The sequence below is a fragment of the Nesoenas mayeri genome (assembly GCF_963082525.1).
Source record: "Nesoenas mayeri genome assembly, chromosome: 27".
Classification (NCBI taxonomy): Eukaryota; Metazoa; Chordata; class Aves; order Columbiformes; family Columbidae; genus Nesoenas; species Nesoenas mayeri.
In genome coordinates, this window is record NC_137555.1 from 2305993 (window position 1) to 2330360 (window position 24368).

At 42.5% G+C, this 24368-nt stretch overlaps 1 protein-coding gene across 1 annotated transcript in view; it reads right to left on the reverse strand.

Moving 5' to 3' along the window:
- EBF2 (EBF transcription factor 2) overlaps positions 1 to 24368 on the reverse strand; it is a gene marked incomplete at its 3' end in the record, with an annotated part of 116330 nt that overhangs the window by 85788 nt on the left and 6174 nt on the right. The window contains exon 6 of the mRNA XM_080360393.1: positions 18321 to 18389. Coding sequence (XP_080216519.1) covers positions 18321 to 18389 — 69 coding nt within the window. The remainder of the gene's footprint in view (positions 1 to 18320; positions 18390 to 24368) is intronic.

Consider the following 24368-nt stretch of genomic DNA (forward strand, 5'->3'; position numbering starts at 1 on the left):
CCTGGTGTCAGGTTTGTGGTGTTTCGGGAGTCACAGCTACAGCGTCAGATACAAAACCACCTCCCCTTAGGACATAAGTACGAGCAAATAAGGAGAGAGACACAGCAAGAGAAGTTGTACCTTTTGTTTGGTAAGGAAAAGCCACCACCACCCTGTTCTTTTAACCAACATGACATTGTATTGTTATCTTTTGAACTTATTTACAGTTATGTTACTGTGGTAAAAGACACTTAGGCATTAGTTGCTTTTAAGTCCTATTTGGAATATTTCCTATATAGAGATATACCAGTTGGACAAATTTTAGGCTGAAATCCAAAGCTGAGAGAATATTTCAATCAAGAAAAATTAAGACTTGTAATGAGCGCAGTTCAGGGGTTTTCCCTGTGCAGGATTTTCCTCTGTGCTCTAAAGGCATGAAACACACCACTGAATTTCCAACATTGTAACCTTCTGTCTGAAAAGATATTTAGCTCTTGTTCACCCCCAGTTCTCTTTAATATTTAAGTATCTAAACATCTTCCAGTCACGAAAATAGTTAGTAAGGTAGCTGAGTATAACTCTCTTCCATTTGATAAATGAGACAAACCCCTCCTGAAATGGAAAGAAAGGGTCTGGGCTTTCCGTGCTCAGGGCTCTGAACCAGCCCTGACACCCAGCCCTGCTTCCCAGCCACCAGAGGTGACATTTTCCAGTGGGAGGTCACAGCGTGTTCGTATCCTTCATATCCTTCCTCCTAAAATCACATCCTGCCTTCCCTGGCACAGCAGACGGGCTGCAGGGCTCCTACCTGCTGCCCAAGCAGCCTGCAATTCCAAAGAACATCACACATTTCCACACATTTACTTAATACTCAGTCCAACTTTAAGCCCCGATATTGCTGTTCTGGCTTAACAATCTGAAATGTCATACGGTAACAAGCCAGGCTAAGAAGGGTCTGCTTATTAGCACCTAAATCAGGCTGAAAAGCTGCAAGTCCAGTTTTTCATAAATTAAAGTTATAAGTAAAAAATATGAGGTTTTGCATTAGTTTTCTTTCACAATTTTATTCCTCTTTGTTAGTACGGAACCTAACCAGAGGCTTCCAACCAAAAGTAGTCAAAACTGACTACTGAAATTGAAGCAAAGACATTAAATCAATGTGGTTAAGGCCAGAGAGGGAAAGTGTATTAGATACTACGATTATAACTCCAGAGTTCCTGGCTCACGCTCCTCTGGTTATTTTCTTTCTCCTCCTGCACTGAAGTTCCCAGGACTGTCTCATCTGTTTGCAGAGCACGGCCACATCCTACAGGACGGATTTTACTAACGGCTGGAGTAATAGCATAACAATTCCTATAAAATACCTCTGTGCTCGCACCTTAGCACCAAGAGCCACAGACAGAAGCTGCCACTAGAAACATTTGAAAGCAGAACAACCGGTCGAGTAAACTTGTGCAACAAGAGACCGAACAGCAGCTTCAGGGGAGGAGCTGAAAAAAGAGCCCAGCTCAGCAGATCCTGCTGGTGCTGTCTGATAAATCACAAGGATGCTGGGAAGCATCATGGTGTGTTATTGGAACCAGCCGGGGGGGAGTGGGGCGTGGAGAAAGGTTTGGAAGGAGAAATGTGAATGAGACGACCCATTCAACACAGTTATTGGTGGGGGAAAAAAAAGTTGGGCAAAAATTCCTTCCAAGTGTTCAAAATAGGTGGCCAAGCCCTGGTGATTCTGAGAAGATACAAAGGATTTGGCAATCTAAGATAGAGAGCACCGTGGGGAGAAGGGGTGCAGGAAATGGGAAAGCTCCTCTATGGAAAAAAAATGTACCATCCAACTCACTAGGCCGTTACAAAACGTAACAGGAGATGCGATAATATTATTGTCTAGCTATAACTCTATAAATACAGCCCGACTGACAAATTCTTGAAGAAAACATAGTGAGTGTGTGCTGCTGGTGGTGTGAGGAGGGAGCGGTGCAATCCGAGCTAAAGACAGCTCCCTAGCGGCTGCTGCGACGGCTCCGCCGAGCAAACCCCCTCAGCCCTCAGCACAAACCGCTGCTGACAGCCTGGGCTGCCCAGCACACACTTACTGCACAGGCAGGAATTCAGCACCCCAAGCCGGCCTCCTGCTTCGCACGGGAGGTGTTAAAATGCGACCATGCACAGCCTGGCCCTGCTCCCCAAGTGCGTTTTCTCCTCCGACGCCTCCTTGAATAGAACACGGTAGCGACTGATCAGTTTGCTCACCTGTTTCAGGCAGCAAAACATTCACCGGATTCCCCCTTTACCATCCCGATCCCCACATACGCTCCTGAAAAATGACACAGCAGCCGTCCAGTGCAGGAAACCCAACAAGCCAAACAGCTTCTCATGGTGCCAACCGAGTTCTGCAGTGTCTCCCAAGCTCCCAAATATTTTACATGACCTTTCATGTTACAAATTCATTTATTTCCAAACAGCAGCCAGTCCCTTTTGTACCCGACACCTTGCAATCACTGCACTCATCCCACAAGATTTAAAGGAGGAGAAACCAAGAAGTTGTATATTCTGCTGATATTACCTAACCTGAAGGATTTCTTTTTTCAAACTTTGGTTTCAACTTTAGCAACGTAAGCCTTTGTTATTATTCTTTTCCCCAAGATTTGCTTTTAAAGATTACAAAAGGATTCGCAGAGTTTTATATCATTTCAGTCTAATAATGTGTTGAAAAAACAGGTCAAACTGATCACTGCAGGTTCTCTCACACACAAATATTTATATGTATATAGAGAGAGAAACTTCACTTCTATTAACACAACTGTAAACGCACCGAGATCCCCAAAACTAGAGGAAACTGGATACATTGGCAGTGTAGCTAGTACTGATTGCATACACAAACCTTGCCTGCTCACACATCATGGTCCTATTTTTAGGAAACAAAGAACCCTTATTAATGGCTATCTGCTTGTTTGGGAAAAAGGGAGGGGAATAATTCTGTTTATATTTCTCAATCAGCCTGCTGGCTTTCACACAAAGCACTAAAGCAATTACGCTGGCTAGTGCACTACAGGAGAGATTTAGCAAACATCATTAATATTATTATTCATTTACTTAATTCGTTTCTTTCTTCTTCCATTTCCAGAGACGCTGATGATCCAACACATCCCTGCGCTAGTGCGTGTAACTCCCATTAATGCTGGGCACCTGCCTTCAGGGAAGCAACGCACCAAGTTACAGCGGGGAATATATTAATAAAATAGAGCAGAGATTCCTTAGCAGGGCAGCGCTGGGGAGAGCACTGGCTGACCTAATGGAAAAGACCGAACTTCTGTCAGTCTGATTCCATTGACAAAGCAGCCCCAACCCTAAGGATTCAAAGAGAAACACACTGTGAACACACACTGAAGACTACAGGTTAAATTTTCTCTTTGGACACTTGATGAAAGATTCTTCAAACCAACATCATTCTCTCACCTGAAAAGAGGTCGCTGGTGTTACCTACCATTAGATAAAATGATGATTTAGAGCAGGATTCTTAAATTCAAAAGCAACAGGCTAGAAATGGCTTCATTTTCAAAAGTTCTTAAGAGCCAGCAATTTCTGTAACATCCACTGCTGTCTTTAGGCATTTTTTTCCAAGCCAGCTATTAGATTTGAATTATAATTTCCATTATAAACTCTTAAGTAACACAGAGGATCTCTGTCTAAATAGTGATGATGGAACTAAACCTTATATTTTTAACATTCAGGACCTTGGTCCATGAGCAGATCAGCTTCAGAGGAGCTCTCGGGCACTGCTGACACCCATCCCTTCCCAACACTGTCACACACACCCAAACCCAAATCTGTCCTCACCCCCTCGCCAGCCTTTCAGCACTCCAAGCGGGTTCTGCCGCGTGTTCAGAAACTCTCCTCAGCCAGGGTAACCAGGCATCGGATTAACCAGCCTGCTCAGCAGTGACAAAGTGTATTTGCATCCCAAGGTGAAATCTATTAAGGGGAAAGATGAAGTGTGATATTTCAGTGCAGACAAGGTGATCAGATAATGACATTATGCTACACAATACAGGATATTGTTACCATTTCAAACTGAACTATTTGTTTACTCTCTCGTGCACCTACTAAGTACATGAGACTCCAGATTTTACCCTGAGATAGGGGTGAACATTGGAGTAAACCTCACACTGCTCAGGGTTCAGCCTTGATAAGCATCCAGCTGAAGCCTATGAATTTGAAAAATCTGATAGGAAATGTCAATAAAGAGACCTTTTTAATTTACTTTATACAAATTGTCCTTTCTCATACTTCTAAGAGCATTTACAGCCACTTTAGAATAGTATTTAACTTAGGAAGAGGGAGATTCAATGAACGGGAATACTTTGCTACCTTGATTCTTACCTCAGATTCTGCTCTCAAATACAGACTAAGAGCAATGAACTCGGGAAATCAAAGGCTGGTTCCGTGGCACCGGTAGAGGGAGTGAATTACAGCATCTCTGTGTTCTGCTTCCCCTTCTTTAACTCCAACCCTTTCCTCCCACTCCATAAAACCTCCAGGATTCCCCCCTTTCCTCCCCTCACTGCAGCACATCCCAACACAAACCTGGAAATGTAACTGAAGCCCAAGAAAAGCTTCAGGAAAGGGGAAAGGTTCACAAGGCAGAGGGTCAGCTTTCCCCTTCCTGTTGACTCAAGTCACCAAAATAAAACATATTAAAAAAAAACCCTCAACTTCTTGAGTACTGCACAGCTGAGATCTCTACCCAGTCCTAAGACCGAGATCTCACCCACAAAAATGAGATTTCATGTTCAAAACTCTTGTCTGATCTCTGGCCTTGTTTTCTTATTCTGGATCTGATCATTCCCATTAATCAACCTCATCTCCCCAGGTTTCTTTTCCATCCCACTTCTTCCTTGTTGCCTCAGTTTCCCAAGACATTTCTACCCTGTATTTTTCTAAGCCTGTTCAGCTACCCATATAGAACAACTGGAGATTAAAAAAAAAGACACAATGAGGAGAGATGAAGCTCATTAAAACACATCATATTAAATTGCGCAAGAGTAAATCTATTGCATAGAATTGCTTGTAGCCCTGGCTGTACCAACCCAACACATGAGATCTGTGCTTCTCTCCAGCTTTTCCAGGCTGGGGAATTGGAGGGGGCTGATTCCTCCTTTGGGCCCCAGCGTCATTAAGACACGTTGCAGACAGGCTCAGAATAACAACCAGGTTCAGCAGCAACACACCAGATATGAAGGGTGCTGCTTTGTGGCGGGGGGTTTCATCCACCTCTTCACTTTACCCAGCAAGACCTACAATCGCATCCTTTTCTTCACCGCAATCCTGCCAAAGGCAATATTGCCTCTTGATAATACAGTCTTTGTATGCACCCACAGAATTAAGAGAGATGCAGGGGAGTTGGGGGCTGGGAGGGAGATCATTTCAAACCAAACATGAGAAAGAAGCACCACACAGAGCTGGGCGATGTGAGATCAGAAAAAACTTCTCCGCTCTCATCCATGCTATAGATCTCACCTCCTAGTGTCCCACTTCCCCTACACACACCTCAGTCTCCCTTATGTCAGCACTGTATATTGATGGGAAAAAAATATATTATAAAAAAAATATATTATAAAAAAATCAACAGTAGCAGCAAGGAGCCTCCTCTTGTGCTCCTGGCAGTGCAGCAGGATTAGGAAGGTGCGCTGTGCTCAACACTATATATATTGGCCACAAGACAATTTTTGACTCAAAGAGCCTACAATCCAAACTAATGATTGCTGAACAGCAACACCTTCCTTCTCATAAATTTAAATTAAAGGTGTTAAGAACAGTCATTTCACTCCCATAATCTTTACCAATTAAGCTAAGTTTTCAATATGGACAGGGTGCCCTCCAGTTTCCATTTGTCCCCCACCCAAAATTTTATTTTAAAAATTAAAATGATTGTTGCAATTTGCTTAGCTTAATATGAAGCAAGAGCATAATGTCCCCTCATGAATGCTACTGCAAGTGGCTACATAGCCTGACCCTTACTTCTAATCCCCTGTAAATTCACCCAAAAAGTCATGAACTACATAATATTAGTTCTTACAGACTGACATATTTCCCTGATCTTTCATGAGCCACATGGGGAAACAGTTTTCGCCTGATCTGAATGAAGAAGAAAAACAGTGATCCTAATCAACCGTTTACCCTTAGTGGCTTCCCTAAACAAATCTGGGAAAGAGCTTAAAGGCTTGGGAATATCCTCGACCCTGCTTGATGCACTGTAATAACCCTACCTAATTATACTGATATAAAAACTAATTGGAAAGATAGCAAATGTCAGGGTAAGATGCAAATTGTAGGGTGTTAATTGCTGAACAGGTGCTGGAATAGAATTAAATGAGCATCTTGATTAGGAGAGTGGAAAAAACAAATGTGGACCCCGAAATCAAGTTGGCCACGTGAATTATTTAGCAGCCTCCTCGTACCAGCAAAAGGTCATGTTGATGTGACCTCTGCTTTGTGATGGGTGGGCTGACAAAACAATAGTCAATTCCAGGAGAAAACACGGCTTAGGAGAGAGACGGGACCGTGCAAGACAGGAAATTTTCAATGGGATAAGGGGGAACTTCTTTTTGTTGGTGGATGTCTAGGTGGATAATGCTAGTGGGAAGTTTTCCATATGGATATAGCAGTAATGCAGAGCTACTGGTCCTAGAGCTGGGGGAGAACATACGGGTATAATACATTTGGGGATACAAATGTTGGTCCAAACAAAAATGGACTAAAAGCCAGTTTTTCGTATTGGCACAGATTTTAACAGGATTTTTACCCTTTGTCAGAAGTTCTCCAGCGATGCTACTATGGTAGTAAATTATTTGTTCACATAGGCCCTCAGAAAGCCGTCTCTTGTTTCAATTGCCACTGAATGACCAGCAAACAGATCAGATCAAATAACATCAATTAAAACCAGCAGTCTAGAAATAAGAGACCCTGTCATTAGCAGTTATTATTTGGGGTATTTGAGTAGAATCGTTTTAATGAGGGATTTAATCCAGCTTGAGTTATCCCTAATTTTGAGTCTGAGGCTACTTTTTCTTGGTGAAAAAATCACAATTTTGCAAGAGCATGCTTGGGATAGAACAAGGCTTTATAAAGGGAACCTTTTCATTTTTAACAACAGTTTCAACAACTGACAGAACCTACTGAAATGTTTTGCCAAATAGGAGAAAAGTTATGAATTCTGGAAGCCAGTTTTTAAAACATAATGCTGAAAATATTTAAATGGTGGTTATTCAGTTACTTCTATGAATTACTTTAAGATGTATCACACTGGTTCAAACACCTGTGGCATGGGGAGAAAGGAGACCTTTGCCCTTGAGTTCATGGAATAAACAAGCACATCTCAATGGCTGGAACAATCAGCATCGGGCGCCAGCTGAAATGATCGCGTTGTTTTAGAATAGCTAGAGACCCTGATCCATTAGGTATTGTACAAAGTGTCAGGACAAAACCCCTACATTGCAGAACTTATAATCTATTCTGCTCTAAGGTGGGTCTGCACACGGATAAAGGACGTGCTGCTAACACACCGCAGTCAAAAAGCAACAGATACCTTTTCAGAAGAAGAACAAACATTATACAGATCTTCAGGGGCAAGGGGAAAAGCACACTGAAGAGTAAAAGTTAGATTTATGGCACTAAGACCTGAAGTTCCTCGTGTGTCGAGGGGATATGACACACCACAGGTGACAGGAGAACAGAGTGGGTAGCACATTGCAACGCTCATTCTCCTGGGATAAAGACACCAATTCATCACCCGTACTGCCCATCCTGTTCCATTCTGCAGCCTTGTGCTGAGCGCTTGCAGGGTGGGCTGGACGCAGCTGCAGGGGCAAACACATCCTGCTCATTTTTCAAGTTCAGATCTTAGAGGGGAAGGGCTGCGACTCAGATCAAGTTGTCACTCTAACGACTTCAGCTTTAACTCAGTAGTTCAGGACCACGGGGTGTACTTGAGATGTTGTATCTGGGCAGGGAGGAGGAGGCAGCGACAGAGAGACTTGATTTGTGTAGCGTTAAGCTGAGCGAGATCTTGGTAGTCAGTTAAAATCCTGTAGGTACTATACACGGGTATGATCACATTGTGCTGCAGGCTATTTTATACAGCTACGTAGAACTAGTATGTTACCAGCTACCCTGTGCTGCTCTTTGCCAGCAATGACACTGCCTCAAAACAGCTCAGGAAACTGCTCCAGATTTCTTACACACAGAAAATAACGTATGTAAGAGATACAGGGGATTTAAAAGAACATTTTAAACACATATTAAAGCTTGCAGGAAGATAAAACTTCACCTGCACCTGCAGCTCACAGTGATGTCAATGGGAAGTCTTTCACATGCCAAAGAAATGAAGTACAGGAACGTCACCGAGCTCATAAAAACTCCTTCAGAATCTAGAAAATGCTAGAATTAAGATTAAAGATGCAACTCTAATTTAAATGCTTTTTGACATATACAGTACAATCCTTCATTATCATATAATTCCTCCCCATCTCTGCACATACCTGACCCCCAAGCCCACTTTTCCTGCCCATTCCAGCTGCTTCTTGCCTCTTCCCCAGCCTCCAGCTGAGCTCCACCTATTATCAGGCCCTGATCTTCCAGTCCAGACTCCTAGTCCAGCACTGAATCATTCACCAAACCTTAAAGCCCAGTTCTCCTGCCCAGAAGTACCATCTGCCATTAAAGGATGCTCTCAAACCTGCACAATATATATCCATGAGTGTTACACACAAGCCTTAGCTGATATAAATTGAGCTGCAAGACAATTCACATCAGCCAGGGAGTCCATGCTGCTCTAAAATCAGCTTTGATCTGTGCAAAAAGAGCATTTGTGTATATATATATGTAGCATATAAATATAGCATTTTTCTCTTGCTAAAGTAGCGCTCTCAAGTGGGGCAAAATATCCACCCAACATACAATAAGAGTGCAGGAACAAGGCAAAACTTCACCTGTCTTTATATACAACACAAACATATGTTTTGCCCGAAGTGGAACGCAGTTGCGTCACCCATCACAGAAGTGGTTACGGTCACTATTTCTGAAGGGCGACAATCTTTCAGGCCGGTTACCAGGCAGGGCTGCCATCCTGCTTGTGGCGTTTGGCTAAATAGAAAGAAACCGGCAGTGTTACTTTCTGAAGGCACCAAAGCTAAGCTGGAAAATGAGAGAACCAGATGTTCCTGAAGGAATGCTGGGAAATGCTTGAGATAAAGGAGAAAACATCCTTAAACCAAACCATCCCAGAGGAGGTTTTTTTTGAGGTTCTATGTCAACAAGTGACACTGACACAACACTGTCTACTTTTCCTCCCCTCTTTAGCAGAGGAATTTTGCCTGACCAGATATTTTGTCAACATCAAGTAGAAGGATTTATACTGGCACCGATTCAACCTTAAAAGTCACCGTTATTTTTCTTCAAGGTACCGAGCACCCATGTTCCTAGTGAGAGGAGAGATTTGGAAAATCGCCATTCCAAGTATTCACTCCTACTCCAAATTAGTATCCAGCACAATCTTATTTTGAAGACCCAGTGACATTTCTAGTAGTTATAAACTCAAAGATCGTTTAAAACTATCCAGAATAAAAATGTTAGATCCATAACATAAAGAGCATGTTTGAAGCAGACAGACCCCTGCAGCTTTACCGAGAGCCCAAACCAGCACTTTCCATTTAGATCCATGTGAACGTGAGAATCCAAGTTTCATCTTTTCAGAAAAAAACAAATTTCTATAACTTGTTTCTTATGGAAAATGTACAAATGTGAAACAAACCAAAAGCCGAGATGAGAATCTGCGCAGTTTCATTCTTCTTTTCAGGACTTAGTTGTAACAAAATATTTATGTGCTTCTTGATGTTGATGCTAAATAGTATCAAGTGCTAATTGCTTTGCTGAATCGGGACCCATTTGCTGAAATAGCTTTTTATCAATGTTGCATAAGAAAACCTCACCACATCTCTTCAAAAATAATTAAATCCAATTTGTATTGGCATCAACCCTCTCGGCTTCAAGTCTAATTTCTTTATGCCATCAGCTAATTTCATCTCTTCACTGCATTTTGGCTTTCAACTGCTTTAAACGCCTCTGTAATTACCCTCCCTATGCCACCTCTTCTCAAGCACTTGATCTTCCTCTCCGGTTTGGAGTTTTGAGAAGGAACATGTGTGTATCTGGTTAATGCAAACCTACCCTGTGCAGTCGTGCTTTTGCAACACAGCTCTTGGGGACAGAGTCATAAGAGCAAGGCAATTATTTCTTCCCTTTCTGCTACAAGCCTCTTGCACAGAGCTGCAAAGATCAAGACAAGGACCCAGCGGGAAAATACAGCAGTGGAAACTTTTCCCCCGGAGCAAAGGAACAGCCCTAACTAGAGCAAGCAAACACCTGCAATAATCAGGCTAAAAAGCAGCGTGGTGGTGCCGTCAGCAGCAACAATGGGAAGCGTGAGAAGAGTGTGAACCGATGGCACATCCCGCGGAGAAATCGGATGAGATCTTTGAGGAGATACCCAAAATTGTTGGTTGCTTTTGCATTTTTTTTCCCGCTAGAATATACAACCACTTCCAGAATATTGGAATCCAACCTTGCTCCTGCTTCCGCTGGAATTAAAGGAAGCTTGGCGTAGTTTTGCACCAGATAAATCCCCAGTCCCATAACATACCGTACAAATAGGAGCCCTGGTGGGTGTTCTTTGCTGAAATACAGTTTTTTAAAACTGCCTTCAGCACCAGTGATGCCATCAGCTGGTGAAATCAGCTTTACGCCGTCTCCTGTCGGGTGTGACAGCGCTTGGGAGTTGAGGAGAAGCAAGTGATTAAAAGCCACCATAGGGCAATCAGTTGCCACTTCATTTTAATTTATTTTCTTGAAATAACCTTTGTAGGAAAAAATACAAAGCCGTGTAGGAAAGAGCGAATCCTTTTGCCTAATGGGTTCCCATTCACCGAGACTCAAATAAGCTGACTGCTTAAAAACAACTCGGGAGTCACAGTAAAAGATAGAAAATTATTGCTTCCTGTCATGACCAAATATTAAACACAGCACACACCTAATGGCTCTATCACTCCCCAGGGAAGAAGCTTTATGAACAATAAAATCCCAGCAGACTTGCACTGTTTGGACTTAGAAGCCTCATTATAGGCTCAGTGATCCAATACAATTTACAAGCTCAATGGACTCCACTTGAAGGAAAAGCCACTAAACGTGGAGTTATAAATGGAACGCCCATGGAGAAATAAGTATTTATTTGTGAAGGAAATTAGCAAAGAAGAGGAGATAGAGAGGAAAAAAAAAATATAGGTTGGATAACAGCAGCACATTAAATCCAAATCAGAGAGAAAGAAAGATGGGAATGTGAATTAGAGCTGCAGAGAGAAAATGCTGTTCCAAGACACGCTTACACGATCCAGCCTGGAACACACGAGACTTGGATTCCGCTCCTCACTCTGTCAAAACTCCAACGTGATCTTGGGCAAGTCATGGAAGCTCTTAATATCTTTAAAATTATGAGCCCATCTCCAACTGACTCAAGTTTCAGATATATGTTATATACTTTCAATCTCAACCATGTTTTCATTTTACAAGGACTTTGGGGGATGTTCTGAGCAGGACAAATTATTTCATAGTCTGTCCGAAAGCAGGAAACGCTGCATATTAATTGGGGGCCTTCTTCAGATGTGAAGCACTCGCTTCAGAGACTGAAATCCTGGGGTATTTACAGAGTAGAAAATATACGAGATCCCACCAGAAACAGATGGTGAAAGAAACACACAGGGAAGGGATGGACAGAGACAAAAGGTTCAAAAGGAAAGTAAGAGGCAGTAACAAAAAAGGTCAGGGCAGATGAAGTGACAAGTCTGTAAAACCAGGTCTAGACAGAGGCCGAGAGGAGCGCAAAAGGGGTAAGGAAGAGTATTTGAGGTCATAAATACACAGCGGATGCTTTCATGAGGATACAAATACTCTGAAATGTTGGCATTTTCAATGATGAGTGCAGATGGATCCAGGCAAATGTGGATCCATTTTCAAGGCTGCGAGTTGTAGAGATCCCATGTCACATGCTACCGCTCTACATGCCCAGAATTTCTTTTACACAGTGAATTTATCCTCATCTTCTATTCCCAGGGGCGCTTTAGTTCATGGGAAACTTTTATTTCATTCCCCTCCTGATTGCTACCAAAGCCATTGATTCTAAGGGCTCCTCGCACTATCTCATCTGTTCTTCCGAGACCCCGTATTATCAGCAGCCATTTAACCCCCTCACTTGCTGTTCACGAGAACACCACAAACTGGATCAAATCCTCCTTATTGTAGGGACAAAGCTTCAATTTAAACAGGATTAAACCAGCATCACCGATGTTTTTTCTCTTAGCTAAAGCACAACTGGAATCCATCCCCGCTTGCTGTCCAAACTGCACTAACACATCATGGAAGTTTATCTGATCTATGCAGAATGGCTAAAATCCTTTGGGTCTTGTCTTCTGACTTAGTTTTTCTTAAGGCTTCCAGGCAGTAGTAGCAATAGTCAGATTTTATTTCTCTAAATTATATAGTACGTCCTTGCTCAGACTTAACCATGCTCCCCTTGCAGTTCTGAAACCAGAACATGTGCTAACTATTCCAGTAACAGGCTTGGTGGAACTAAAGCAATCAATGGTGGTTAACACTCCACCCATTACTTTCTTCCCTCTAACATACCCAAAAAGGCGAATGCTGCACTCAGCAGGCCCAGGTGAGCTGCTCAGGACAGTCACGGGTACAAAAAGCTGGTGGAAATCAGGTTCCTGTTCTGTTACCTTCCTAATAAATCAGTGCCAGAAACCAACAGCAATTTAAACTCATCTCATTTAATTCTGGCTGAGTCTCAGAAGCAGTAACACCTTCAGCCCAGCCAGCAGCAACTACCAGTCTGAGGGAGAACAACTTTTAAATCATTCCAAAACAATCTTCAGTCTAACGGCAACAGTTTTCCACACCACCATAGTATTTTCATGCATTGATTTTCAGCATATGTATCTTTACGTTATCAGTGAAAGCTAGAAAAGCACGTTTAGCCTTGGTTTACTGTTAAACACAGTCTATGTGAATGGTTAGAAAAATATAGGGAGCCTGCAAGTGAGAGAAAGGAAAAGAACCCAGACTTGCACAGCTCCAACTAGTCCCTTAATCACAAGTCCATTCTTCATTTTTCGAGCACACTCAGAGAGATCTTTATGCTTCTTGTGACTCACCAGCTTGCTGGAAAATCTGTTGTCTGTCAACATTCAAAAATAAAATATTAAGTGAAACCAACTAGCCTCCAACTTACTCCATCTACGAGATTTAAGTGATTGTACGCAAAGATTTTAAGACAGCAAACTAGTAAGGAAATTTTCTTTTGGCCTCAAAGAGCGGGTTTAACCAAAAAAAAGGGAAAGAAAGAAACAAATGATGCACTAACAGAACCACTTGTCGAATGGCTGGATAGTGCACTTTAAGTTACTGACTCCCCACAAACATCCAGTCTACTAAAAAATTCATAAAGAGACAGATGGCAGAACAGCAGCTCTTTGCAGGAGAGCAGGGTTTAGCAGGGAACAAAGGACTTTGACTCCCTAAGACAAGAGACGGGATCACTGTGGGGTTCGGAGCTTGGAAGGGGGGACGGGAGCGCGCGGGGAGCTGGGGAGGCTGCATCTCTCTGTGGGTTCTGGTCTCACCGGCGGCAGCAACAGATCTGAGACACTGATTCTGCCTTGGCAGGGTTACAAGGACTATGGAGAATACAGTAAAACAACAACAATCCAACTCTGCCATGGGTATGAAATCCTCCTTGCAGTAGAAACATGGAAATAAAACCAGAAACTCCTATTCGAGAAGCTGAAATTGTTCCCACTGCTTGGTAATTGGTAACAGTGCATTGCGGGGGAAACTGAGGCACAGGGTTATGTGACTTGTTTAAAGTGACTGGGGAACTCGGTATCAGTGGGAATTCGATCCAGGCCTCTCCATTCATGTTGTTCTGCCTCTAAGCATTAGGAAATATCCTTGTGTTACCCAAGGGTTTTGGGGATCAATCCGAAAGGGAGATGGAAGTGATAAAGTCCTTTTTAGACAGCTGAAGCTAAGATGGGGAAAAAAAAACAACCAAACAAAACCCCCTAGAATAGCCAGACGTCTGCACTTATTTCAAGCCAGATCCTTCAAAATGAAAGCTAATCTATGTGCCCTTTTGCCTTTTTTAGGGAGAGGGAATCCGAGGGAGAACATAAGACGACATAAAGCCCAGTCCTATTAACGTGGACATCTCATACAGAGCACTTCAACACACAGCATGAACACTATAGGGGCACAGGGAGAATGTTTAAGCCTGGCAACAGCTGTCTTTCCTAAAGTGAGTTTTAGTGCTTGTGAAACGCGCCAGCCCGGAGAGCTGCGGCCCCTGTTTATCTGTACAGCAGGTAGGGCATGGGAATCAGCAGGGGAGAAAAGCTCTACCCGTGCCGCCCCATTTTGACGATGAAGGGATGGACCCCTATGGCACAGGAATGTAATCCTGTCTCTTCTGCTCCTTCACGGAGATGCTAACAAGCACGCCAGCTGCGTTGGGCTTCTTCTTTAAAAATAAAAACAATAAAAGCCTCAACATTTACAGCACATGTTGCCTGACCAACACTGTAGTTCACCCAGGTAATGCACACACAGCCCAGCACTTCACCCCAATCCATCCATCCCTACCATCACTGCCCCAGTTCATAATCGCAATAAATACACAAATACAAGGTGGTAGCAAAACACAGTGGATTCCTTGCAGAACAATCAGGAAGAGTTTCGGTTTACAGTAGGAGGAATTGAACCCAGGATCTCAGATTCTTAAAGCATCCGAGATAAATGATCCCATTCCATCAGCTCAAAGACAGCAGAGGACTCGCAGCAACAGCACAGAGAATACGCTCACATCTTGCAGTGGTTTTCCAAGTAATTTCCTCTGCTGGAGCAAAATCCCAGTTACATTGCATTGTTTAATTGAATTAAGATGTTTCATCAGCATTACACAGAAATTTCTTTTGACTATTTATCTCTTATTAGGAGAAAAAAATAATAAGCAAATAAGCCGTTCAACTGAAAAAGTCACCCAGTTGTCCCTGGCACCCTGGGGGCTTCAGTTAGATCACAGCTTTAGTAAACTAGGTAAAGCACTAAGAGTAACCAGCACAGAAAATAACCTGCTCTAAAGAGCTTAAATCTTCAAGAAAAACAAAGAATAATTAAAATAATCCCACCTGAAGAATGGGGAATTTATATCCAAAGCTACATAACTGACCTAAAATCAGAAAGAAAATCTGCAGTAAAATGAAGAATTAAGCTTATTTGCAGTATCCTATGGATCTTTGTTGGCAGGAGAGGGTACACAGTAGATTTCAAGTGAAGCAGCTCCCTTTCATTTAAACAAGTGCTGGTTTCCAAGAGCAGACAGAAAAATAACTGCAAGGTCCTTAGGATCTAAATCTAGTCCCCGGAGCAAAGGTCACAGCAGAAAAGTTTTATTCAGCATAAGAACTTTTGGAATTCATGCAAGGAGAAGAAAAAGCCCAACAACAACACGGCTGACATTTTTTTCCCACTGAACTAATTCTTCCTTTTTAAACCGGGATCCAAGTTTCCATGATTTGGCAAACACCAATCAATTGTGTCCCCCAACTGCAATGAACAGGTGAACCAACACAATAGTCTAAAATAGCAGAAGCATAAAAAGGAAGCGAGGAAAGAAACAAATAAAGGGGAAAATACTGCATTGCTGAGGGAATTATGTTCATTGGCAGCAACTTATGATAACTCTGCTAAATTTGGTGCGTGTTTAGCTCAGTGAAACGCTGGATGGCAGGTTATAACCTCAGTGATCTGAATGCAAATTAAACACGGAACTTGCTAGACCTACGCTAGGCACAGCTCAACCTAAGAGCGGGTTCCAGCTGGTGACAGTCACCTGCTGGAGCTCTAGAGATGTTGGTCTCTTCTCTGCTGCGCAATCAGAGCTGTCACCAGGTTCTCCCCGGCTGCAGTGACAATGCAGACGGCACCTCCGGAGCGCCAGCCCCAATTCTCACACGCGTTCTTGCAGCGGGAGCAACGCGTGTTAATTAACGCAAGCTCAAAGGGAGAACCTAACTGCTTCAGACAAAGTTCTTCTCTGGCTTCCATTTTCCTTCTATTTCAAACCGAAAGCTCTGCTCCCATCTCACTTTGCACGCGCTGTTCAGACACGGCTCTGCTTAACACAAATGTATTTTTGTAATCCCTTCTCTAAGCTGTTTTTTTCCACTTTCTAGTATGTCTGTAAAATGTAACAGCTGCATAGTTACATGTCAAGTGTTTATATCTACCTATAATTTCAAACAATTAAAAAGCACCTTAATTCCAATTACTTAAAGAAAACCTATCATTCACTTTAAACTAAGGAAAAAAACACCATGAAACCAACACCGGACTGAAAATCCAACCATATTTATTGAGCTGCATGATTGCAGATGGTTGCAAGCTGCATTTCAGAAATTGCATTCCACCTGCTACCAAGTTCTTGAGCATAGATGTTTTGTTCTCAAGAAGCCATTTATCAAGACTCCCTAAATAAGTAAGAGCACTGCTGCCCAGATTCCCCGTCTGGTTCAGAACACACACGGCTCTCCAGCAGAGTTTTCTGCTTGTCTGAATGTGGCCTGAGAGAGCTGAGCATTTGGTTTAACTCTCAAGCAGTTGTACTTACTGTGGTGGAAATATCTGAGGATGACAGACTAGACAATGAATTCCTCTGTGCACAGACACGTACAGCATAACTTTGTTATTGTATTTGCATTACATGTGTTGATTAAGATGCAGCACAGAGGATTATCCCTCGCCACTCAAACCTTGTGTAACTGGCTAAAATGGTGGAATAGAAATAACTGTACAGAAGAGGGAGTCATTTGCTAGATGCTGCACCACTGATTAGCGAGTTGAGTGTCCATTCATCACGCTGCTCACTAAACCACACCACCAAACAGCTGTGCAGATTCGTGAGCGTTCCTTTCCTCTGCGGCCTAAATCTGATTTAGTGATTGCCTTTAAAGCCAAGTGAAAACAGCTTTATGGGGCTGCACCCTTTATTTCTCTCATCTACTTCATTATTGCCCCTACTGAACTCCAGCTTTCAATCACAATTTTGAGACATGCACACACAGAGATGACAGGGAAGAACCAGCACTCCAGGAGTGGATGCTTCCGTGCGAACAGAACGCCTACTGCCATTACCAGGAGAGTTACAAATACAAGTTCTACGCTTAGAGCAAATTAGGAAAAGCTTTGAGTTCCCAGACAACTTGTGATGCATACTTTACACACAGTTGTTACAAGAAAGAAACCTGTTCTTTGTAATAGTTCCACTTCCGTTGTGTTTGACATCAACAGATCTCAGATCCCCACAGAAAGCATCAGTATCTTCATTTTGCATGAGAACGGAGGGCTCACTCAATAGTGGTGGGAACTATCCCCTTCCTGCTCCTAACTCACAGGGCTAATACCAGACTTACATCATGCGGCTTCTCCAGCAGTCAGACAAGTTTCAGAAAATCCAGATTGGAAAGTTCCCAAATGCAGATTCATACCAAACATCAACACAGCCAAAAATAAGCTAGAAATTTCACAGAGAAGGTCGAGATGGCATATCTAGGACTTCTGCTTCTAGTCAGGAAACTACCACTCGCACCCGCACAAACAGCCCAGTCTGCTGCAATTTCCAACTTCGGCCCCAAGCGCAACTTGTAAGTACAAAATCAAAAGGATAAAAAGTGGGGTAAAGGGAATGGAAGAACCCCAGCATATCAAAGTTCCAAAATTTAGACTGACTCGGTGATGAAAAAAAATGAATGTAGTAATTGCTGATCTTTGTTCAAACCAGCTCCACCCACATTTCTACAAAAATATTGTTATCTTGTTAAAGAATATTATTGAAGCTGCCAGGTTGCTCAAAGCTTTATCTGCCTCAGTAATCCAAATGGATCATATCCCTGGTGAACAGAAAGTATTCCAGAGACATACACAGAATATTTGGTCACAATGAAAGTGATTTACAGAGAACTTCATTTAAAAAATAAACATCAAGAGTTTTGTCAAGGTAGACCCAGCTGGACTAAAGCAAACCAGCTCCTAGGCTGGCGTTTCGCTAAAGAATTACAAAGCACAAACATGCCCAAAGGGCAGACACTGACCAGCAAGAAAGACCCTCGGCGGCCTCAAAGCACACACAACAATTTGGGCTTGCTTTCGTAGGAAAAGGAGGATTTGTTTCCTACCTATCAATGATCACGGGGTCAGACGGTGTCTCATTTCTGTTGCCGCAACTTTTCTTCTCACAGCACCGACTGGAGAGAGAAAGAAAACCAAAATTAAAGAATTACCAGGACAGTTGATTGCAAAGCTCTAAGTCTTGTCTGCAAAGCTTCGGGACTCACTATGTGCCTAGAAGAGTGACCGGCAAATCTCTGGCCAGGCTTTCCTGAAGGGAGAGGAACTAAGGGAACCAGGTGCCCTAATCCTGCTTGATTCCAGCTTGAGTTTGGCACTTGCCTCACTGCCGTCTTTTCTTCAAATTCACAGCCAAAAATGGACAGCAATATGGTCACATTTTAGATTAAGGCACACTACTCATAAAAGCTTAAAAGATGTCATAATGGCACTACAGGCATGAGTATCATGTGTTATGTATGGTTGAAAGTCCATCAAAACAGGGTGTCAGAACTGACTGTAAACAACCTACTGATTTATTGTATTCTAATAACTGATTTGTTGACTATTCAATAGCCAGGAACCCCTAAGTTACTTGGTTTCCACTGATACATTCACTGACAATAGGTGATGATCACAGAATGTTAGGGATTCGAAGGGACCTGGAAAGCTCATCCAGTGCAATCCCCCCATGGAGCAGGAACACCCAGATGAGGTTACACAGGAAGGTGTCCAGGCGGGTTGGAATGTCTGCACAGAAGGAGACTCCACAACCCCCTGGGCAGCCTGGGCCAGGCTCTGCCACCCTCACATGAAGAAGTTTCTTCTCAAATTTAAGTGAAACCTCTTGTGTTCCAGTTTGTCCTATCACTGGTTGTCACCCAGAAGAGCCTGGCTCCATCCTCCTGACACTCCCCCTTTAGATACCTGGAAACATGAATGAGTCCCCCCTCAGTCTCCTCCTGTCCAGCTCCAGAGCCTCAGCTCCCTCAGCCTTTCCTCACCCAGGAGATGCTTCACTCCCTTCTGCTCAGGTTCTTCAAGTTTACCCATAAATTGTTTAGGTTTTTGTACAGTAGTATAAAAGGTGCTGAACACATTTGCAAAATTCTCCAGCCAGTCTGAATCCTATGGTTTTCCAACTGAAGAACAATTCCAAGCAAAGGAATTGAAAAAATAACTAATTCACTGAATCACAGAATCGACTGGGCTGGAAAAGACCTCAGAGATCATCAAGTCCAACCCTTGGTCCAACTCCAGTCCGTTTACTAGACCATGGCACTAAGTGCCATGTCCAATCTCAGTTTAAAAACCTCTAGGGCCAGAGAGTCCAGCACCTCCCTGGGCAGCCATTCCAATGCCTGACCACTCTCTCTGCACAGAATTGCTTTCTAATCTCCAGCCTCAATTTCCCCTGGCAGAGTTTAAGCCCATGCCCCCTTGTCCTATTGCTGAGTGCCTGGGAGAAGAGCCCAATCCCCACCTGGCTAGAACTGCCCTTCAGGTAGTTCTAGAGAGTGCTGAGCTCACCTCTGAGCCTCCTCTTCTCCAGACTGAACAAGCCCAGCTCCCTCAGCCTCTCCCCATAGGGCTTGTGTTCCAGTCCCTTCCCCAGTCTCGTTGCTCTTCTCTGGACCCTCCAGCGCTTCAATCTCTTTCCTGACCTGAGGGGCCCAGAACTGAACACAACACTCCAGGTGTGGCCTCCCCAATGCAGAGCACAGGGGAGGGATCACTGCCCTTGTCCTGCTGACCACGCTATTTTGGATACAGGACAGGATCCCATTGGCCTTCTTGGCCACCTGGGCACACCGCTGGCTCATGTTGAGCTTCCTGTCCATTAGTCCCCCCAGGTCCCTTTCTGCCTGGCTGCTCTCCAGCCACTCTGTGCCCAGCCTGGAGCGCTGCAGGGGGTTGTTGTGGCCAAAGTGCAGGACCCAGCACTTGGCCTTGTTGAACTTCATCCCATTGGAATCAGCCCATTTTTCCAGTCCGTCATCACCCTAGGATGGATCCCATCTGGTCCCATAGACTTGTGAGGATCCAGATGGCTCAGTAAGTCACCAACTATTTCCTCCTGGAATACAAGCAGGCTATTTGGCTTCCTATCTCTGTCAACCACCTCCAGAGACCAGTTGTCCTGAGGGCCTCCTGTCTTACTGGTAAAAACTGAGGCAAAATAGGTATTAAGTACCTCAGCTTTCTCTTCATCTTTGTTAACTATATTTCCCTCAAAGTCCAACTGTACTGAAGGCAGTACAAAATATGAAAGAGCAGCTTTTCTTCTCAAATGCCTAGTATTAAATTATAAATACCTAAAATAAGCATTTAGACAAAATTCAGATATGAAAAATTTCAAATGCAGACATTTTCTCCTGAGGTTCCAACGTGTGCCAGGAACTTCCCATCTGCAGGTTGAAATTGCCCAGCAAGATGAGATCCAACTAGCAGATCTATTTGAATAGCAGCTCTAACTGTTTCAACATTTCTACATTCCCTTTGCCTCAATCCTGCACTTATTCATCGATGCTAGCCCTTTTAAAATAAAAGGATACACTAAATATTTAAAAATCCCTGGGGCAGCCCCTCTAGCTGCTGTAAATTGTCATAGCTCCATCGGCTTCAGTGAAGCTATGGTAATTCACACCAGCTAAGAATATCGCCACTGCCTCCTTCTCCCAACTTCGTTTTAAGTGCATCTTTTATGCATTCCGCTGCCTAATGATTGTTTATAAAGAATTGCATTTTTTTGCACTAAAAGCCAAGATGCAAGATGTTTTCTAAAGACAAAAAATAAATCCCCAAACGGCAGAAAAGCCTCACTCGGAAGAATATCAATTTGGCATGTACTTCTGACATGTCCAATATAATGGTGCGTTGGAAATAACACCAGGAATAAATGTCTCGCTGGTTTACATGCTGCTATAATAAAACAACAAAAGGAACTCAATTTTTAAGATACTTTCGGAGTGGTTTGTTGTTTGCTTTGGTGTTGGTTTTGTGTGTGTTTGTTTTTCCCAGCTAGCTGAAACAGCAGGCATTTCCTCTCTTTGCAATAATACTAATGAGATATCCTTTAGTTGTGTAACTTATACAGACAGTAATAAAAAAATACTTCTAATTGCACTACAGCACCATAAGGGTCAAGCAGAACACACCAGCAGCGCCTCCACCTCATCTCATCCGCTCACACTCCTCCCGGAGAAGCTGCCATTGCTTCGCATCGTGTTTTAGAACATTTCCACTGGGTTTGTTTTACAAGTGCTGTCTGTACCAGAATTGACATGTTCTAGTTTAAGTCAATGGCAAAAATCCCAAACTCTGGTGGTCCAGGATTAAGCCTACAATATTCTCTTAACACAAATTATTGGCATGACTTAACCAATATTTACAGTTCTGCTAGGAACATAGCTTTAGAGACACTCATCTGCTTAAAGTAAGAATATCAAGGCCAAGACTTCTATTTTCTACACTTTTTCTTATTATACTTTCCCCTCTAACTAGATGTAGGCAGGAAAACTAATGGTTTACATTATGAACTGTCCTGAAAAAGCCTAAAAACAAACACAGAAACCAAAAATCTACCACAGTCACCACCAGATCTACAAACTGAATCCTCCAGAAAGCTCATGTCTAAGGCAAACTCGCATCCTTTCCCTCCTCACACTTGACTAAAATGGTTTTAAAATTCAGCCCTCAACTTCCCTCCCCTCACTCCCCCATCCAAAAAAAAAAATCTGTCTCTAATTTCAAACTCAAATAAGCTCACAGCATGGTGGCCTTTGTTTTGTTTTCTTCTCCCCAACTCCTCCCTGCAATTGCATAACAAAAGTGTCTAAATTCACACCATCTGGCCGATAAAGACACAGGCCCCAGTGGCCGCCTGGCCCAGCTGATTAGAGCTCCTGTCTAGTCTGAGCCTTGTGGCGAAAGTCACAGCTGTGGGGCTCGCCTGCCTCAATGCGGCTCTGTTATTAGCCAGCTGTAGGCCCTGAGACTACTTCTGTTCAAATTATAATACCTTTTAACCCTCTGAGCATTGAGGGCATAGGGGGTTGCTGGCAGCAGCATAACAACTACTTTCCTCTTAGTCCGTAATTGGAAGAAAGGAAGAAAAGAAAAAGTTACTCGAGGAGAGGAGACTGTTTACCTTGATTTCCAACCATTGGGGGGAACGACTGTGTATTTTAGATCCACCTAACAGGAACAGTTCCCATTAGGCCATAATAACCCAAATGCAAAATTCCAGATTTGCAAATAAATAAATAGAGCCTCTTGCTGAAAGCACTAATTATTGAGAGCTGAGAGTTTAACTTTCAATTGGTATGACAGATTGCTGTAGCCATATCAATATTTAGACAACTTTCCTGCTAAGCACGCATCTGTCACCGTCTGAGTGGAAGACGCCGAGTTTCGGATGCACTTGTCTCTATACAGCAAGAATAGCTGCCTGTGTGATTACATTAAAAAAATATACCAAAATAAAGCCTACCTTCAACTAGCAAGGATGGGAAGAAGAAGAGAAAGACAGGCAGACCCTTCTTTTTAAAAACAGTAGGCATCAATTTGGACAGCACAGTGGGTACAGTGCATTAAATTTTTATATACTGTTACTAATGCAAACTAAACTAGGGGCTTTAAAAATTGATGCTGCCACTTAAGCAGCACACAATGAGGAAGATTTGATTATTGTACTTAAAAGAAATAAAATAAAATGTCGAGTTTAACTAGAGTCGAATCCATTCCCTTGGCATTATTCAACGTGATGTGTGTAATGCCTCTTCGGAATATGCTGCATCCTGTTCAGAGACACTTTAGGAAAACACGACATTTAAAGTCAAATGACTTGATTAGGTTACAGAGCGCTTTTGATTTTGTTCGCTAATCTGCGTTTTACATGGCAAGAACATCCCTGAGTTGTAATTCCTCCTTGGCTAATCCATCAAGCAGGAGAGTTCAGTGTAATCGGAATAATGGTTTACATTTGTAGAACACAACCTTAAATCAAGCACGGAATATGTTTGTAGGCATCAGCAGAGGCCAGGTATATAAAAGCTGAACAGAGTGTTTGATGCCATAAAGGCAGGGACAGGGAGCAGGGGAAAAAGCCAAAATAAATGTATTTTAAAGAAGTACATTTGGAAGGGAGGATACTGGTGTTTGCTGAAGTATTTTAACTTCTAAGATAGAACCGCACGCTATACGGAAGTGGGGAGGAGGGTGAAATATCTTGACTGTTATTTTGTTAGCATAAACCAGGACCCAACTCCATAGCGATTCAAAGATTTTTCTTCTCTAATGTTTACCCGGTTATAGTGAAGACTTTAAACAATATAGATAGGATATATATTAAAATACATACACAAGTTTTAGATATGCCAGAAAGTAGCATACACCCCGTTGATCTGTGCTACTACATCTACAGGTCCTCGCAAAGTGCGCCGTATCACTCGTACATGATATACGCTGTATTTGTGCATACATACGTGATTGTGGGTCAAAAGGAACAATGCTCATTTTCTTAATTAACGAGAGCAAAGCACAACAGATAAACACTAGACATTTACTTCATTCTTCTTATATTTTAAAAGTAAAGGGATGTTTGACATAATTGTTAAGTACCACAAGAAGTCTGTCCAAACAAGCTGCTCTTACTATGTTACCTTAAAAGGCTACTTAAAAATAAATAAACACAAAAATCAAGTAGCAAACTGCAACATTAATAGAAGCGACATTCAGTCCGACAGCTTAACGGCCTCCCATAATACAATAAATCACAAACTGTTAGTAAAGGTCATGATCGGTTTTGCCTCTCATTTTCTGAAAGGACATTCTATGCACAATTTAACACATTTTAATATACCACATTGAGTGTTTGCATTGTTATATGTATTGAAAAAAATTTAATTACATGAGAACAGGAAAAGTAATAAGTTACCATGGAAGCACGATGTACATACACAAGGTACATGTAACTTCAGACTTATACAAATGTTATTAAAAACATCCTCAACTCATTTTACCCTCTAATTTATAACTAAAAATACTGGAGTTTAATTAAAAGGTGGAAGTCCTCTAAATATTGCTCACACAGTATAGAAAAGAAAGATTTGTAT